General features: G+C 32.5%; 1 protein-coding gene across 4 annotated transcripts in view; it reads right to left on the reverse strand.

The window, feature by feature from the left end:
- Positions 1 to 21,292, reverse strand: part of LOC132716367 (G protein-coupled receptor kinase 5-like) — a 62,570-nt gene that overhangs the window by 27,372 nt on the left and 13,906 nt on the right. For 2 of the 4 annotated variants that reach the window (XM_060699629.1, XM_060699628.1), the window contains exons 1-4: positions 20,179 to 20,377; positions 19,964 to 20,059; positions 4,340 to 4,452; positions 3,575 to 3,652 (exon numbers count right to left, since the gene is read on the reverse strand). In XM_060699629.1, the coding sequence (XP_060555612.1) occupies positions 3,575 to 3,652; positions 4,340 to 4,452; positions 19,964 to 20,059; positions 20,179 to 20,230 (339 nt within the window). In that variant the 5' untranslated portion in view covers positions 20,231 to 20,377. Of the gene's footprint in view, positions 1 to 3,574; positions 3,653 to 4,339; positions 4,453 to 19,963; positions 20,060 to 20,178; positions 20,378 to 21,292 lie in introns of those variants that run through there. The other 2 variants (XM_060699630.1, XR_009623796.1) reach the window with 2 other exon arrangements.

Here is a 21,292-nt window from a genome sequence, read left to right on the forward strand (position 1 = left end):
AATATTTCTTGGTTATGCTCTACAAAAATTTTGCTTACATGCAAAATACTATTTTAATTAATCATCAATATTTCTTAATCTACCGATATTCATGTATCTATCTTGAACTTCCATAAAAATACAAAAAAATATGCTTACAGTTGTAAGCAATTCTCTTAAAAGTTTTATATAAGAAGAAAAAGTTTTAATAATCATTTTTTCTTTTATTGTTATTTTTATTTCTTTCAATCACAATATTACTGAAATTGCAGAAAGCACTATATCTTCTGATGAAATTAACTTTTTTGTGTGTGGGTCGGGGGGGGGGGGGGGAAGAGGGTGAATTTGGGTGAGAACAACTGAATCCTGATGCCCAGGAACAAAAAGTGAGATGGTTGGTTGAAGAATAAAATTGAAAGGAACGGATGTTCAGCCAAGATGACATGATAGGAGAATAAATACATGTAGTATGTGGAGATCATACATTTATTTATATATCATTGGTGTAAGATGTTGAATAAGAAAAAAAGTCCTGAATAGTCTAAAGTCTATATTTCTTTTTAAGTTCTATTTCAGAAACTAAATCACAGGTCTATGTTATATAAACAAAATACATAACCTTTGCCCAGTTGAATCTGTTTAACCTTCAGATTATGCCAACATTTATGTGAAAAATATACGAATAATATACAGCTGACTCAATAAATGTTTTTGACAGTTACTGAAAATTGTACCTTAACCTGAACTTTTATTTCCTCATTTACGACTCAAATTTCTATGCTATGAATGAAGATGTATAACTATAAGTTGCAAACAAGAATTTTATGAGACCCCGAGGTAATACAACAATTGCTAAACCTGAGTACTGGTAATAAGTTTTATATTTGTAAATATTTAACATATGTGGGGGAGGGGGGTGGGGGGGAAAGCAGCTATCAGAATATGAAGAGTTTCTGCCCAGAAGAAAGATAAGATAAATAGATACTACATTTGTCTGAGCAGTTAGCTTTCCAGGTATATACTGAACTGTAACTAGCCTTAAACCTTGCAGAGATCATCCACTGCTTAAACTATTCATAACTCTCCAATAGTAATACTATAACCTTTATCACCCTGTATCTCTAAAATAAACTTGTCCATCTTTCATTTTGGACTAAACCATTTAATATTTTTGGGGCAATCTATGTACTGACTGAATAGCATACAGTGCAGACCATATCATCATGACAGCTCTAGTAGCATGAGTAAAATCAGTTGTCAACAGCGATTTATATTTGTAAATAAATTAGTATAAAGTTGCCACTAATTCAGACTTAAAGAATGAATAGCAACAGTGCTGACCACTGGTAGAATCAGTCGTCAACAGTGGGCTATTCTAGCCTATAGATTAATAGATTTTACAATAATATCAAGTTGCCACTAATCTAGAGTGCTATCAGACATAAAAGACCATCAATGGTTAAATCAGTTCCAAACAGTGGGCTATAGGTTAATAGATTTTAATATTCAAACAATTTTTACTAAAAATAGAGTGCGATGTACTGGCTGACTTACTTTAAGTTCTACATACACATGTATTACATCATTGTTCCTCACAATGACACACACACACAATAATAAAACCCATTTTACATAAAATCATAATATACTATTATGATACCACTAAAGAAAACAGTATTTTCCTCTTTATTATCTATATTGACTCTGTGGGTAAAATATTTGTGAAAAACAGGAAGTAAGGGTTTATTTTCTAATTGTGAAGTTCTTTTATATTTCAATCTTTTGTAATTTTGAACCTATTCGCACATGCTGAGACATCTATTGTACTACTTTTGTGGTTTTAACTGAACTATTTGAGGAAAATCACAGTCAATGGCAGTTAGCAATACAGCCTAGTGCTGGTGCGATGAAATAGCTGTGGTAACTTTTGTGTATTGACCGAATTATTAGCACATATCTATAAACGCTCAAGCTGTGAGATTCGATAGTAAATAAATTTACATTTTTTATTAAGATAAAATATTGTACCAGTTCTACAAATTGTATTTCAAGCACTAGAATCAGTATACCCAGACTTGAGCTTATCATTTTACACCACGCATCCTAAACTTGCTAAATTCCTTAAACATAAAATTGATCAGCTTCAATTACCAATTTTGGGGACTTCAAGATGAAAGTTTGAAGTTGACCAGCCACCAGTATAACAAATATGCAGGCTAGCCTAGTAGCTCTATACTGGTTGCACAGTTTCGGCAGCTTATTTTGACAGACATTTAACTGAAGATAATGTATCATCGTATTCATCCTAATATTATTAATCATTTGGCCATCACATCCTTAGTCCCCATCCCCTAATTATACATGTTTAGAAGTTGCAATAAACTTGTGGACATATCAACTTGTCCTGGTTCAGTGGCAACATTAAATGCCTGTCTGTGTAACAAAATTTAAATGCACTTCCGAGAGTACATGGTCAGTGTACAGATAGAAGTAAAAAGAAAATCACATTTTGTTAAAATTGCCTTCAATTTTATATTTTACTCTGCAAAAATGATCAATAACTCATGTGACCTACATATATTTTCTATAAATATCATTCAGAATGATTATGGTAACATTCAATTTTATCTTTTTTTATGTCGGTTTAGTTTTTATATTTTATCCTAAACATTTTTCATTATAAATTATTGGTAAATCTCAATTATAATAGTCAATCTCTTGAAATATACATGTATTTCTAATTCAACGTAAATCGACAGGGAAAACAAGCTTGGATGTTACCAAACAAACAAGCATCATTCTTTAAAACATAATTTTTACTATGACTTTGTGCAACAATTCATATAACAACCTGGAATTTTGTATCTATTCTGAAGCATTTTATGTGGGTAATTAAATTTCAGTAATCAAATAATTAATGGTATATCAAAATGCTTAATTGTTCATTTGTTTAAATAATTATCACGATTTCTCATTTAGAATAAAACACAAAATTCAGCAGAAACAAAAAAATAATCGTAAAAGACAACAAATGCTTTAAAACTGGTATAAAGTCTGCTTTTCCTCTTGGTTACAGAAAGCTTTTTTTTAAACTACAATGCTCCTGGGTGATAGAGATCTACTCTATTTCCTCTAGATGTTTATTTTAGAGCATTTAATGGTGTTCAGAACATGATCTGGTAATTTAGTTTCAAGAATTTCTTTCATTGCTCATGATAAATAAAGTTTTAAATAGTGCATGTTGTGGTTATTAAGACATCCCTGACAGTTCATGAGATATTTAATGTCTTCCAGACGTGCTATCTATGAAGGATTTTTACCTCTATAAAAATCAGTATAGTTAAAATATTTAAATAAACCAAAACCAGTAAGAAATAAAACTTGTGCTTGGTTATATTCTAGAATCACAGAAAATAATCAGATACTGTTCATATTTGCCTTAACTGATTATCTTGACTATTAGTTTAAAGAAAAATGTCCTTTCATAAAATAATTTTAAAGTTTTATCATAAATTAATACAGTGTCCAATGTTTTAATTGCAGTGTACATTATAGAAAAACAAATAAAATATTCAGAAATATAAAGTTTACCAACCTCGGCTAATAAATACTTTTCGTATATAAGTTGAGCTTTGGAAAATCTTTTCTCATCCGGTGACAATTCATACTCACTCTGTAATTGACAAAACAATTAATAACTTATTAAGGTATACAAGATTTTTGTGCATTTTATTAAGTCCAACCTGTCAATACAATGTCACTTGAATTTGATGAAATTTACCCGAGATTTTATATCAATGTTGCATTAACACAATAGCATAGAAAATACAGTATTAACTTCGATTTAGTGTCACCATTGTAGAAATTATACAAATCTCAACTATAGCTGCCACAGAAGAGACAAATACTCCCACCAAATCTCTATAACATGTGCAACACAATTCATCATTATTTTTAACAGAAAACATTTGACATAAATCTGAAAAGTATAGATTTGATAGTGCAGACACAATATGTGAATTTTGACCTTAAAGGGTGACCTTGACCTTGAGCTTGCAAGGTGGCAGCATAGGATTTGTGCATTGCCTTAGATTTAAATAGTGGACACAAAAATGTCTGATATTTGGCCTTCAAGGCTAGACTTGACTTTGAGCCGGCACAGAGATGGCACGAGTTCTGCACATCGCCTTGTTCTGCACATAACACTTTCTGCAAATGCATTTCAATGAAATCAGTCATCCATGATGGATAATTGGCTCTACATGTATCTAATATTATGACTCCATAATTTCATTATCTTCAATTTATTCAGTTATATAAAAACAAAACTAAAAAAACTCAAATAAGTAGCGCTACTTACAATTTCATCTAAAAAGTTAATGGCTCTCTTGAGGTGTGGGGTTTTATCACAGAATGCACGGAATTGTAATCGACCAATCGGCTGCTGTGTTACAATGTATTTATATGTCAAATCTGTAAGAAAAGTACATTCATAATGAATATTAACTTTATATGATATGATGATTATTAATACATGTTATAATACAGGAGAACTTTTGTAAGAAGAAGTTAGTTGAAGGGACTTGCTTAAAATGTTTGAGACATCAGGACTTTGAAGTATCAGACCTAATTTTCTAATAAAATTTTGTCAAACACATGGTGACTTCTATTGAATAATTGGTAAAAACATTTGGTTAGCATTTTTAAAACTTTGTGTTTATACAAGTCTGTATGTAAAAAATATAGGGAGAAAACACAGAGACTCTTATTTTACTTGGAAACATAAAAAAAACAAAGTAGGACACAGGTTTAACTGTAGAAATGATAATAATAACAAATGGAAAATCAACACAAGTTCTACTGTTACTATAATAATAATAATAATAATAATAATAATAATAATAATAATAATAACAAAGTTACAATAATGATTGAAGATAATTTCAGGCATTTTCTCCCTATCACAAGGGGCCGAAATAACGTCTCATTCCCAATCCAAACTAGCCTCTTTTTTTCCTAATCCAAAAAAATACAAACAGCAGCTAAAAATAAATTAAACTGTTTCAACTTTTGAAAAAAATCTCATTGTTTTGACTTGTTTCTTAAAAGTAGTGACAGGTAATATTATTATGCACATGTTAAGAAATCTCAAAAGTCATGTACAAAACTTTCATTAAATTTCTTAATTTTCCTAAAAAATATGAATAATTTTTCCCATTATAATATTATGCCAGGAGCCTTTTCCCAAAATAGCTAGAAAAGGCCCTGAAATAATTATAATGATAACAATATTAACAATTTTATGAAATTACATAATTTATCTAACACTAAAATGTCAAGACCTCATTGTTTTCAAGAATGACAATGAAATAAACAATTGTATATACATGATGTAAAAACAAACTCTTATATGACATAGATTTGAATCTCTTTAAAAAAATATTTTTTAATAAAATAACTTCCTAAATTATCCTTTTAAAGGCATATGACATACTATAAACTAGTTAAATGTAGTACATGTATATACAGACATGAAAGCAATACAGGACAACTCTAAAATAGAATTTATCAAACATTGTATTAATAACAGTACAAATATTTTCAATGAGGAACAAGTTTGTTTTAGAGTTAGCTGCCCTTGAAATGATCTAAAATTAAACAACAAATGCACAAATTCAAGGACAGATAACTCAAAAAAAGCCTTCCCCACCCCCATTTTATTGGATTAACTGTTTATATTAATGCCATCTTCTAAGATTTTGTAAAGTTTAAATAATTACTCTATATACAAATGTAGTTTTCATTCTGAGTATATATATGTCTATAATTATGTAACTAAAGCATACACCTTTAACCTAGTTTTAATGTTATCATAATTATAAAGGTTTCATACATGTAGTGTGCACAGAGGATAACATAATACTGAACAATTGTAACATAGATTTTCAATAGACTATCATGATTTTATGTATCATCTATGCATAATAATTGCTGTATAGTATTGAATGAATTTAAAGTTTTGTTCAAGTCATGAAGTTATTTTAAGTTTGTCATACAAATGTTTGACAGTTTATAATACCATGTACATAATTTTATACAAATGGTTGTTCGCCTTCGGTTATATGAAAATCTGGAATAAGGGAAATCCATCGAGAGCAATGTATTATGAAACACAATAAATGACAAGACATTCCTCACATAAGAAAGAATCCAAAGTCCCTGTTGGGATTCGAACCCACAGACGTAAGAGATTTAAAGTCAATGGCCTTAACCACTCGGCCACAGACGCCCCTCGACAATATAACAGTAAACTAATATAAAGATGATAGGAACATTCCTAAGGACCTCTCTTTTACTATTTGAAACCTAGCATTACCAGTTACAAATTGTTCTTAAATTCCTTCTTGAAGTTTGTAATATCTTGGATTTATAAGTAATAACCATTTAAATGCAATAAACCTGAGATCTCGAAATCTTCCCCAAGGTTTCAAACAAACGTTTTTTACACTGTTTAACATCCCCCCTATAATTTGAAAAGACGGTGAATATTTTCTTTATCTTTGCTAAGCATAAGTATTAAATTTAGATTACATCCCAAGAATCATATCTCTATCAACTGAAGAATGCCAAGAGCTTGTCAGATTCTCTTCTTGAACAGAGATAAGAATTTACCTCCAAAATTTGAACAAAATTTCACGAAAAATTCAATGATTCAACTGTTTCCGACATAACCAATATTTCAACTCGTAAAACTTTTGAAACTTTTAAATACCAGAATATAAGAAAACTGAAATGTTTGTCTAGTACAAACATCTTAAAACATAAACTGATTTTTACTGTCGAAAGATGGCATTGTTCAGATTGTTTTCAATTATTGTATAATCAATTAGCTGCATGTTTTTCGGTTAAGTGCTTGAATAGTATTGCATATAAATATTGAAAATGTAACATTATGAAATATCTACAGAAATATAATATATTATATACCCTGATTCATAAAAAAATAGTCGACAAAACTCAATTGGAAATTACATCAATGTATTCTGTGCACTGAATTATTAATATTCATACAGTTCTGGTCTGAGTGGTGAACATGTGAAATTATCTCACTCAAACACAAACGAATCTCTTCAAATATGTGAAAAATTCACTTACAGAAAATATGAAATACAGATAAAATCATACCATACCGGTAAAAAATCTATAAAGGAAAATGAATAAACATTGTATAAGAAGATAGTTTAGCCTTTTATGAAGCACTAAGGACAAATGCATAGTACCTGTGAACTGTTTTAAAGCAAAAATAATTTTCTGTCGAAATCATTACAATTTTTATAGAGAACAACTTCTGTACTCCAAGTTATACATTGGAAGAATAGTCAGGAATTAGAAGACCAGGACTTTACTGGACTTTATTAAAGCCTCATATATTAAGTGCTTTATATTAATTGCTTTATTAAACAATTTCCTTTTATATGTCATTACATTATGTCACATATGTCTTTACATTATTTCTTAACAATCATACAGTCTATAATTTTGTAAAACACCTTAACATTAATTTATACTTCACAAACTGTGAACATTTTATTTCTATACTATCATACCAAGATTCATTTAACTAAAGGTGAGCAATTCTATGCATTTATATTGTTTAACCTTTAGCCTACTGGCAGCAACTAATATTACTCATGTGACCAGTTTAGACCAAAAATAAGCCAGATCATGGTCTGCACTGTTTACTATTCTGTCAGTACAGATTTTAAAATTGTCTCTAAAAACAAAGTAATGGTCTTGACCATATTGAAGATGGGCAAGTTTATTAAATAAATTTAGCATGGTAAAGATTACAATTATTTCTTACTACTATCTAAAACAGCTTTTATAATATCATTTCCATAAAAATAGAGGCTCATCAACAAATTAATGCACTTATGGGAACGATATCCCATCAAATCAAATCAATATGAAAAGTTAATGAATAAATCTTTGAAAAAAATCAATCAAGCCCACATACTCAATATAACAAGAATTAATCAGGCACGTGAAAAACGCTAATTGGAAAATAAAACTGCCTTTAAAAGTAAAGGAAATCGAAGTGAAAATGTTGTATAAAGAAAAAGGAGTTCCAAGAAATCACTGCAACACTACAGCAGCTCAACGGGCTTATGGAACAAAATATCAGAGTGTTGCGTCGACACGTTATCGATGAGAGGTCCTGATCTTAAAACTCTGAATTAGCACTACGCCAGCCTGAAGCATCATCGGTTACTCGTTCCAGTGCCCATACTATTACAACCTAACAAGCACTCAGAGAACGCTCGCATTTTAATGCTGCACTTATCCTATTTTATGGAGCTATTGATTTTTCCAAATTCCGATATCCAACCACCACATACTGAACTTGATAAGAGAAAATAACCAATGCAGGACATACTTGCGTATGATAATATGAATGGGGGGGGGATCCTAAACAAATCACACAGGGAACAACCATGGTGAAAATGGGTACAGGAGAGCAAGTTGGTCAGAAATGTGCTGTAATGATCGTTTGCCTAGATTTGTCAGTAAATGACGTCAAGTACCATTTATCATATATGTTTGTGCAAATTAACTTCAGCAGAATCAAATCTCCCTGCTCAAGTGATAATTAAGATATATGAATACACTGATTCTGAATAGCATATTTCAAGTATCATTTATGTAACTACATGTATATCGCTCTGTTCACTCCTCTTTTCACAAGCATGCAAGAAATTTTCCCTACCTAACAGTGTTACCTAACAGTGTTACACTGAAAAATAGGATTTCATATTCTAAATTTAAGATAAAGTAAAACAAGATTGCATTTGAGAAAAATGCTATGCCACCGCATGGTTCAAATTTCATAGCTGTACATCAAAGGACAAGAAAGTAGGTCACATCATCAAAATCTAGGTCACCTGATATCAAAGTTCAATTTTACAACTAAAACTGTGCACATTGTCAAAATGTCATTGCTGTACATCAAAGGACAAGAAAGTAGGTCACAGTCCCCTTGGGCAAGGCATAATTTTGACCCAAGGGTTTAATTCAAAACAATTTTGATACAGGTCCACCAAACAACATTTCAAGTCAAATATCTAAGCTATAGCTTTCTCCCATTCAGAAAACATTTGTTTTATTTTCGGTTTTTACTATGTGTACATAATGAGAATCACTGCCCCCCAGGCAGGGCCAATTTTGACACCAGGGGAAAATTTTGAACAACTTTGGTAGAGGACCTATAAATGATATTATATATCAAACATCAAAGCTCTATGCCTTGTACCTTCAGACAAAAATATTCTTTATTTTTTCACTATATGTACATAATGAAAATCAATTTCCCCCGGGGCGGAACCAATTTTGACCCCAGGGCTATAATTTGAACAATCTTGCAAGAGGTTCACTACACAATGTTTCATGCAAAATATCTTAACTCTAGCCTTTGTAAATTTAGAGAAGATGATTTTTTAAGTTTTTACTATATACATATAAGGAAAACCTATGGCCACCGGGGGCGGGGCTAATTTTGACACAAGAGGCAAAATTTGAATAACATTTGTAGAGTACCTTTAAATGATATAATTTAACAAATATTAAAGCTCTAAGCCTTGTACCTTCAGACAATAAGATTTATTTATTTTTTACTATATGTATATATTGAAATCAATGACCTCAAGGGCGGGGGCAATTTTGACCCCAGGGCTATCCCCAGGGCTATAATTTGAACAATCTTGCTAGAGGTTTACTACACAATGTTTCATGCAAAATATCTAACCTCTAGCATTTGTCAATTGCTACAAGATTTTTTTTGAAGTTTTTACTATATTAAGTTTTTACTATATACATATAAGGAAAACCAATGACCCCCAGGGCGGGGCCGATTTTGACCCCAGGGCTATAATTTGAACAATCTGGGTAGAGGTCTACCAGACAATGCCTTATGCAAAATATATAAGCTCTATGCCTTTTGGGTCTTAACAAGAAGGTGTTTTAAGTTTTTACTATATGTACATATAGTGAAAATCAATGACCCCGGGGCGGGGCCGATTTTGACCCAAGGGCTATAATTTGAACAATCTTGGTAAGGGTCTATCAGACGATGCCTTATGCAAAATATCTAAGCTCTAGGCCTTTTGGGTTTTTACAAGAAGGTATTTTAAGTCTTTACTATATGTACATAGTGAAAATCAATGACCCCCGGGGCGGGGCCAATTTTGACCCCAGGGCTATAATTTGAGCAATCTTGTTAGAGGTCTACCAGACAATGCCTTATGCAAAATATCTAAGCTCTAGGCCTTTTGGGTCTTTACAAGAAGATTTTTTAAATTTATTCTTATAATTCCTTTTGGTTGCCATGGCAACCAGATTTCTGCATGGAATGAAATTCTTTGAACAACTTTGGAAGCCCTTCACCCAAGGAACAATCCTGCCAAGTTTGGTTGAAATTGGACTGGTGGTTTTTCACAAGAAGATTTTTTAAGTTCACTATATAATCTATATAACACACACACAAACACACACACAAACACACGCACACACACACAGGTGAATCGCTATATGCCACCGCATCGCAGATGCTGCGGTGGCATAAAAAGATGATATATCACAGTCATAGAAAAATAATTTTATGTACATTAACCCTTGCTGGATTCAAATTTTCAGTTACATTGGCATCAGTCATATGACAACTTTCCAGTTTTACCAGAGGAAAAAGAACTGGGTGGCCTCACTGTGCATTATTTAAGACACAAGCTGACACCTGAGGTGAACCACCGACCTTCCATAAGCAAACTGGAAAGCTTCCCCACATAAAAAAAACTCCGAAGCCCCTTAGTGGGATTTCAATCAACAGTGGCTTTGGGCAAGTGATAAAACCAAACCCACTATGCCACAGAGACACAAGCAAGTTTTATCCAGTTTAATTTGATCCTAATGCACATATGAAAATTATCTTCAAAGTAACAAACCCCAAAACATGTTAACTTTCAAGTATATTGGTTTATATAGGTTCTGTTACTTCATATTCTTTTTGACAACTTGTAAGTTTAATCAATTACCCCATTTTCCCCCAAATATGTCTCCCCTCCCAACCTCCTCCCCCCCCCCCAAAAAAAAAACAACAGAAACCAACTTGCATGAAAAATGTAGGACTTGATTTGACAGCTTTATACCACGTTCTATTTACTGACTTTTATGAACATCCGTGATAGGAAACTTAAATACTTACATAAAAGCGTTTATCTTATTTGTATATGGACCTTTTTATCTTTTATTTTTTCTGCCACTGTTTACACATCCTGTATTTTGAATATATTAATACCCCAGCAAATTTTACAATAAATCTCCAATTTTCAAAATGATAAATCATTTATCAGACTGTAAGGCATGTGTAAACGTAATATGCAATGTCCTGCCGGAACAAATCACTTTATCATTCCACTTAACATTCTAATGTGATGTTTCTCCCCTCTAAATGTTATAAAAATATCTGATCACGCTGCACACTTTATGACAATTTTTCTTACATACAATTGAGCCGCGTCACGACAAAACCAACATAATGGGTTTGCGACCAGCACGGATCCAGACCAGCCTGTCTATCCGCACAGTCTGATCAGGATCCATGCTGTTCGCTATCAGTTTCTTTACTTGTTATAGGATCTGTAAGCAAACAGCATGAATCCTGATCAGACTGCGCATATACGCAGGCTGGTCTGGATCCATGCTGGTCGCAAACGCACTATGTTGGTTTTGTCGTGAGGCGGCTTAATGAAATATAATGCTTTTTATGTTATAACATACATTCAAAGATAACTCTACTTTTGGTTTCTTTCGTTTTACGCAGCACTTGGCGCCAAAACAGGAAAGATGATTTTGGTTAACATCGGGTGTTATAAAGTTCAAAGCAACACCAGAAGTCAAAACTACCTCACCTGCTAGAGCTATGAAATGCATAGACTCCAGTTATTTAACCCATTTAGTCGCCTTTTTACGACCACGCAGAGATGAATGCCCCCTGGCTGCAATTCTAATTTGCAACCCCACAGCTACATTGGGTTATAACTCTACTAAATATTTGCTCAAGAATTTACTTTTTATGATTATTTACCCCTAAACTCACAAAATGGTGTCAAAATATGTAAAAACATTATTCAAGGATAAGACAAAATCAAAACGGACATTATGTAAACCACAGTCATCATAAAATGATAATTATTCTTCCTACACTGCCTACATGTATGTTATCAAGTGTATATAAAGTTCTTCTTCCTAGTAAACTAACATCATGACCTACTGTATCCCCTGCACTTACATTCCTGCCACACCCCCATCTAAAAAGCTGCAAAACACCCTAGAACCTGCACAGAGAAAACTTAGTACATGTAGGAAGTACACTTTATCTAACTTTACCTCAGGCACCAGGGTCCAGCTATAATGTAGACCATACATAATAAGTGATCAAGCAAGAAAAAATGGCAGTGTGAGGGTTTAGAGCCGTGGCTTGCACTGCCTGACACTGTGTCACAATATACTGTAACACAGTTGCATCTCTAAATTTTAGTCTCTGACCAACCTTTTGCCTTACTTTGAAAATTTCTGATCTTCTACAGCATTTATTTTACCATTATTCATTTGAATGTTGGATCTATTTGGTCAAACAGTGCATATTTAATATTCAATCCAGTTAGGCGCTCAGTAAAAAACAACACTTTTGTCTGCTTTTTTTCTTCATATTAGTGTTAACATATCCATAAGTGACTGATTTTTCATTGAACAAGGTTTTAAAGTAATTATGAAATAGAAAAAAATATCATGCAAGTGAAACAATATGCTTTTGATAATGTGACAAAGAATACTAAAATTCACATGATTCAGGAGAAATTGTAACTTTATATCCAGGATGGTCCAATTTGATATTTGCATTTAGGGTCATTATGTTATCAGGTCACCGTCTGAAAACAAAAAATTTCCTTTTCAAATATAGTTAGTCCAATCTGTCGAAAGACATGGGCATTTTCGTCCCATATAACAGACAATATTGGATCATTGAAAAGAAACTTTTTGTCTTTTTTTCCCCAGCCGTTGGATAAAAAAATAGTCATAGAAAAAAACAGTCATGCAGCTCAAGGCTGCGAACATGCGAGCAGACTGAGTTAGTTGAATATAAATGACATGAACATGATATACTTTAAGCAATGCCACCTTTGAATAACTGCGCCTTATCTTGTTCAATGACACTACCTTTAAAGCACAATTAGTAGAAGTGTTATTTTATCAAAACAATTATTAATTTTCACTGACCAACAGAAGATAAACTGCTGCAGAAAGCTTTTCATTAACGCCTATCTTTGGCCGACTCATAATTCAGAAGTAACCATAAAATAAAGTCTTAATTTTTTTACATCCATGGGTAAAACATTTAACATCTATGGGTTACTAAACAATGTATATTATGCTTGACACACTCTTGAGCTATATACATGATAACTAAAAACGTGAAAGCATGATTGTGTGCTTTACAAGTTGAATTAAATAGGCCAGAATACGCTGAATGTTAAATAATAAAAAAAAATTCTTAAAATACATATTTTATAATTATTAATTGAGCCAAGTCATGACAAAACCAACATAATGGGTTTGCGACCAGCATGGATCCAGACCAGCCTGCGCATCTGTGCAGACTGATCAGGATCCATGCTGTTTTCTATCAGTTTCTCTACTTGTTATACGATTTGTAAGCGAACAGCATGGATCCTGATAAGACTGCGACTGCGCGGATGCGCAGGCTGGTCCGGATCCATGCTGGTCGCAAACCCATTATGTTGGTTTTGTCATGACACGGCTCAATTTATCTATAATAACACAAAACTGAACAGTTATAACATTATTTTCAATTAAGAACTAAGCTTTGACCTTTATAAATATTATATTATACAATTACATAAACAATAACATAATACAATGTATATTTTATGTTTATAGGTAGTTCTACCCAACATGTGAATAATTTGCTATGCTTTGATTTTGGAAGTAAGCATTATTGTATTGAAATAGCAACCAGTATTAAGCTTGGTCCAGTACAGGATGACCTGTAGCTCTATACTAAAGCCACAGACATGTATATTATCATCATAGGAGTTTTGGTATAATTAAGGGCCCACAGAATACAATGTACCAAAAATTCACAATATATATATTTCTGATATTTCAAATAAACAAAATATTACCAACAGCTGCCAAAAAATGGTGAACGGTTTCAATTTTTGAGAAAAACGGACTATCTTGACTTGTTTCTCAAGAGAAGTATATAATCAAACACTAACATTAACATTTAGCGGTTTTCATCGCTATGATTGTATAATGCAAATGACGTCACGTCAAAATAAATGCACGGTCATACAATACCATTTCTAGTTCTACGGAGTAGGAAAATTGGCATGGGTATGTGATAAACTGATAAATAGAGTTATTGTACCTTTTATAATCAATATGTACAGGCCCATGTCTTGCAATTACAAGCTTATTCTATTTACAATCACTGAATCTTTCTTGGGAGCCTATATATTCTAATATCTTGAAACTTTCTTGCTTTATACAAACAGTATGTTGACATTTTATATCCACTGTGCTACTGGTCAAGCGGCGATTATACTGAGTTGTCACAGCAAGGTATTAATTTGCATCAAAATATTGGCAAACATCATTGAATAGAGGAATAAACACAAATTATCTTGTCCTCTCTTTTTACCCTATTCCTTTCATTGATGAAAAATACACATAGATGGTTTGTAATTAGGTGAAAATAGCTGAATGTATAATAATGCGACAATTACCATTATGCCAGACTACACAATTACAGGGCAACGCACCATTCTGATATGCTTTAGATAAAGGCATTAATAGCAAACAATTATCAATAGCATTTCATGACCTTTATGACTGTTACACAACGTGAGGGACAAATTTATATTTCCCAATTTTTGCAAATGTATTACATCATTAGTCGACTCTAATTATCCGAATTTATCGCAATGTTTTCGGTAGAATCATGACAGCTTTATTTAGAAAATCCTAAATACAGCGGTTTAACAGTCGACAGCAGGACTGTGGTGCTTAGAGATAACAAAAACTTCTGTTTTACACGTAATCAGAGATAATTGGACAAAGCAGTGACTATGCTTCATTTGTAAGTAAGGCCCAGAAAATCCTGACTAATTAATTACCAAAGCAATTGTAGAGCGATGGAATTTTTTTTTTTCTTCTGACGTAAGTAGCAGCTTTTCCCGATCAATACAATTGTAATAAGAACAAAGAGAGTTTTCAACTACTGTTTTCTATTTAACCCTGTCATACCATTGCATTAGGTCAAAACACGTCTGTGCACTTCTCATATGTCTAACTGGAATGCATTGTTATATATATTGTTATCATGTTGTGTTGTGTCAAAGCTTTATTTTAACGTAACTATACATGCATAAATACATACACAAAACCTATGTGATGTTCACTAAAAACACTTTAAAAATATAAGAACAAGACTTTTTATATAAATATATATTAATTAGGCTATTAGGGAAGTCCAGAGGATTATGTTCAGTTTATAACATAAAATAATTTTCCATAAACTAAAAGTACATGTCATACATGTACACAGTATGTAAAAGGGAAAGTTGTAATGTTTTTTGGGTTTTTTGGGAGGAGGGGGGGGGGTAGTCTGAGAAATAGAAAAAAATATCAAATAGCACTTGTTCCCTTGGACTTTTTTTTACTTTAAATTGGATATAACATCATTACATGTACATGTTTCCAGAAAATGTTAGAGCTAGATAAGCATAGAAATGTTACAAACAGTCTGGTAACAGAAATGTCAAATGCTGATTCATAAATGTTAAATAATACAGCAACAATTATTGCATTTATTGGGGGGAGGGTATTAGAATACATGAATATTTTGTGGAATTTTACAGCAATTTAGCATTACATCACTGCCCTGAGCAGGTATTTTTTAACCAAATACCCTGACACTGATAATCTATGGGAACCCAAGTACCCATTCTCGCTAACAATATTACAAATATTATAATATCAAAAGATTTAGAAAAATCTTGAGTAAAGTCCATTACAACTTGCAGCCAGATCTGACCAATACAATTAGTAGCTCAAATTTAGTACTGAAATCCCATAATTCAAACTTTATATGGACTGTTCCAAATTCAGTAGTATGACAAATTCAGTAGCATGTTAAGGGGGTAAGAGTAAGTTCCAGTAAGTGCATCATATCTGCTACATATAAGAATCTCTTGATCAACGCAGACTATCAACAAGTCATGATCATACAAAAGGTGCTAGCAGACAAATTTGATATGTAGCAGACCTACTGGTAGGTCAAGTACCTAGGCCATGTGGATAAACAACAAATGAAGGGCCAGTTTAGCAAAGAAAAAAAATTACATACTAAATGTTTAACTTAAAACTCTTGTCTTTTCAATATTTCAAAGGGTTGTAATAATGACCAAGAATTATTTGATCCAAGACAAGTGTCACTAGTATCATTTAAGTATCCATGCCTCCCTTATGCTGACATTATAGCTATGTACTAATTTAAAGAGTGCCAGCAGTGATTGCTTCGGTCAAAAACATGTAACAACCTAACAGCATAACATAGGGGTCAAAAACATGTAACAACCTAACTGTAAGTGATTGCTTCTGCATAAAGAAGTGGTCAAAAACATGTAACAACCTAACAGTGATTGCTTCTGCATAAAGTAGCGGTCAAAAACATGTAACAACCTAACTGTAACAGTGATTGCTTCTGCATAAAGAAGTGGTCAAAAACATGTAACAACCTAACAGTGATTGCTTCTGCATAAAGAAGTGGTCAAAAACATGTAACAACCTACATTAACAGTGATTGCTTCTGCATAAAGTAGTGGTCAAAAACATGTAACAACCTAACAGTGATTGCTTCTGCATAAAGTAGCGGTCAAATACATGTAACAACCTAACTGTAACAGTGATTGCTTCTGCATAACATAGGGGTCAAATACATGTAACAACCTAACAGTGATTGCTTCTGCATAAAGTAGCAGTCAAATACATGTAACAACCTAACTGTAACAGTGATTGCTTCTGCATAACATAGGGGTCAAATACATGTAACAACCTAACAGTGATTGCTTCTGCATAAAGTAGCGGTCAAATACATGTAACAACCTAACAGTGATTGCTTCTGCATAACATAGGGGTCAAAAACATGTAACAACCTAACTGTTAAAAAGTGATTGCTTCTACATAAAGTAAGCAGTCAAATACATTTGTAACAACCTAACTGTAACAGTGATTGCTTCTGCATAACATAGGGGTCAAATACATGTAACAACCTAACAGTGATTGCTTCTGCATAAAGTAGCGGTGAAATACATGTAACTAGTGATTGTTTTTGCATAAAGTAGGGGTCAAATATCATACACGTAACAATCTAACGGTGAATGCTTCTGCATAAAGTAGGGATCAAATAAATGTAATGGCCTTATTCAAATTGACAAAACTATTGAAAGTTCCTTATTCCCGACAGACTTTATGATTTCCCCAAATTGTTTCAACATTTTAAGGCACCTTTGGCTTAACCTATGAAAAAACAGTTACCGGTATGTTTGAAAGAGTGAATGCTAAAATCTATGGGTTTCTAAAATTTTCCTCATTAAAATTTGAAATGTACTTTTGTAACAATGCTAAAAAATTTAAAAGGCATTGGTTGTTGCATAAAAAAAAAAAGAGTTTAAAACAGGTCCCTGCCTAATAAGGCCTTAAGTTGCCATCATTTATTTCATTAAAACACATAATATTAAAATGTTTCCCATATTTCTGGCCATTAAACCAAATGTCAAGGTTTACTTATCCAAATATTATATCTGATCTTTTTTTTCCTAATTTAACTTTTCTTTGATCTTTCAAAATAGTCAAATGGGGATTCAAAGCAGAAATATTACCTGTATCTCTCATGTAAGTATTTCTTTTGTTTTTATACACAATATTCATTTTAAAGCAAGTAACACTCACAATCTGCCATTACATGTATTTGGTTCCTCCCAAAATATAACTTACACTGACCAGTTCTCCAGATTGAGCTCTCTGAAACAATTCCTCCACCAATTTTTAGAAAAAAAATACCATGTTCAAAGAGGAAATTGACAATAGTGATGCAAAGATTTTGTTTGATTTTTTTCATTTTCTTTGCTTTTTTGGGTCTGATATAACGCCAAAATTGGAAATTTTAAAAACATGTTCATGTTTGTTGTCTTATTTACATTTATTTATATTAATAGTCAATTCAGCTTTAACTTAGAGATTAATATCTCCATGTTTGATTGAATAAGTTACATAACTATAAGTTCATATTTAAAACACTGCATGAATTCTGGTCCCTATCAAATTATAAAATGTGGTTTATTAATGAACTTACTGCATAAATTTACAACAGATTTATATAATTTATATTGGGAATAAATTAAACTGGTTAGATATCTTTAAATGAAAATTACTCCAATCTGAAAGATAATTACATGTTTGAGTAATCAAATATCTCTCAAAAGTCAACAATTTCTTGACCCAAATTATGAATTTCAAGGTTATAAAGCTTGCTTTGATGTAAGTGCATATTCAAGGATATAAATAGTGTAGTGTACAGCACATGAGACATGGCTTTATAACATGCAATTTCAGATTCAAGATTAAGCATGAAAAGTATTAAAATGAGACATAAATGATAATTATTATTTTGATAGCATAAATTTGTCCATAGTTTACATGAACTTAGAACATTATAGTGAAATACTTGACATTATTTATTTTTATCATTGCATGTAACCGAATACTTGTCTAAACTTGGTCTAGAAAAAAACCCCGAGGAAATGGACTACATTTTAAACATTTGATTAATTACAAATTAATTAAAATTGTACTTTCTAAAGTTTAAACCTGGCAAAAGATCTCATGCGACTTGTAGTATTTCCTATTACAGATTCCTTTTCAATAAAATCCTTACTTCTAGATTTGTGTGACATTTAAACAGTTTTTAACAATCAAATTCTGCCTGGTTTACTTGTAATTCCTTTTGGCTTGTATACTTATTAGTTATAAGTCCCTTTTATCTTCCCTTGTTATATTGAAATAAGATCCAGAATTCAAAGAAAGAGGACAAGTTTATTATTAGTAATATGCCAGCTAACTATTTACAATTGATGCATGTATTACTTCATGTTCACAGACCTGGAAGTTTTCCCTTGGCAAAATATAACAGGACAAGCAACTACCTATTAGATGACAGCTTATATGTTTGCATCCAACTGACAGCTGATTTAACAGGATTAACGCTGTTGACATAAATAATTACACCGATTAGGTTTCATAACATCTTGTTAAGACAATTCTAAGTATTTAGAATTTTAGAATTGTAACAATTATTAAAATCTGACACAAGTGAAGATAGTTTATATTTCTCTTATAACACCTGCTTAATGCAGATAAAATAACCTTTTGTAACGACCAATATGATAAAATGGCAGCAAGTTAGCCTAATTCGGCGTGAACGGTTTGACCCATTTTACAGACTTTAGTATAGTGTCAAACCATTTGCAAAAAGACATCGCCCTTCCAAACTTTTCTATGATACAAATCTCTTTGACAAGTCTTATTACTTGGACTAGCAGCAAGTTTCCCTTATTTCAATATTTGACAACGACATTGCAAGCTGTAAACTTCAGTTGCTTATCCCTTTAAATTATGTCCCAGATTTTCATATCAAAGGCATCCCACAACAATGCCACCCAAGGAACAGATCCTTCAATGATCCATAAATTCACAGGTACAAGACAGCAAGAGTGTTCCAGTTGAAGGTAAAATATATATTAAATACTTAAGTCTGATGCAAAATAAACTCAGATGTAGGTCTACTCACTTATTTTGTTCTTTAAATCCATGCATTGTGATATGTGAGGGAATTTTAATATCTGCTTCCATTTCTTGCTTTTGCCTTTTCTTTTTCCACCGCCACCTGAAATGTAAGCATCTGAAACTGACAAACGGTTCGTGTGTACGATAAGTTTACTTTACGAAAATAGAAGAAAATAAGTCATCCGATTTTCAGCACTCGGTAACTTCTACTCCACTTACCCTCGCGTGCTTTCAGGTATACGGTATTTGCGACTATATTTTCAAGTTCCATTGAGTCTTTAAAAGTTAATGGGCCTGTAAAAGGGTCTTTTTCAGACCCTAATTCAGTCCATCAGCTCTACATTTATACTCCAAGGGTGTGGTGATGAGAAAATGGCGACTTTCATTATGGATTGGTTCCAGGCCTGAAACAATTGATACAGATGGCAAACTGAGCAACATTTCGATAGTAAAATCTGATTGGTCGAGGAAAGTACGTCAATTTAAACAAGGGACGCAATTCGTTGGACTAAACATAACAGTACAAGTTCTTTCCCTTGATGAGTGCATATTAAATTGAATTAAAATAAATGCTTAATGTCAAGATGTTATATTAACCAGGTGTCGTGTGTATATCTCTTGTCTTATACTGAATAGAAATTTTATAGGTTTTTGAAAACTTTTAAAATTTTTTTTACAATTTCTGGATATTGACTTCTGTTGTATACGGTGACACAAGGTGACATGTGTGAGATTTTATTTATCTCGTTCGCACGTGGTCACGAGTTACTAAGTCGTGGCCACGAGATAGTTAAGTCGTGCGAACGAGATACTAAGACATACTTATCTCGTTCCCACGGCTTACCTATCTCGTGACCACGACTTAAGTAGTAACTCGTGGCCAGGACTAAGTAACTCGTGGCCAGGACATAGTATCTCGTGCGTGCGAGATAAGTAAAAACACACTCATGTCACCTTTGTGCCACCGTAGTTGTGTGACAGTTCGGTGTTGTTCAATAAATTAATAAAAACAATTAATAAAAAAAAACAATCTTGGTTCCAGGAATGGATTCGAGGGTTTGTCTATAGATCTATAAGCTTCGTACCTTTATACACAGTCAGAACTAAAAATATATTACAAGCATGTACATTGCATAAACTAATACAATCCATTTTTTTCCAAACCTTTAATATAAGTTGCTGCCAGTAGGCTAAAGGCTAAACAATATAAATGCATAGAATTGCTCCACACACTCTTAAATATGACGACAACAAAAACTACGCAGTAAAAATTGTATTGGCAGTTGTGCATCCTAATTTTTATATGATTTTTTACGGGGGATGCCATGGCACT

This window comes from Ruditapes philippinarum, unplaced genomic scaffold, assembly GCF_026571515.1.
Source record: "Ruditapes philippinarum isolate M1 unplaced genomic scaffold, ASM2657151v2 ctg1776_1_1_1_1, whole genome shotgun sequence".
Taxonomy (NCBI): domain Eukaryota; kingdom Metazoa; phylum Mollusca; class Bivalvia; order Venerida; family Veneridae; genus Ruditapes; species Ruditapes philippinarum.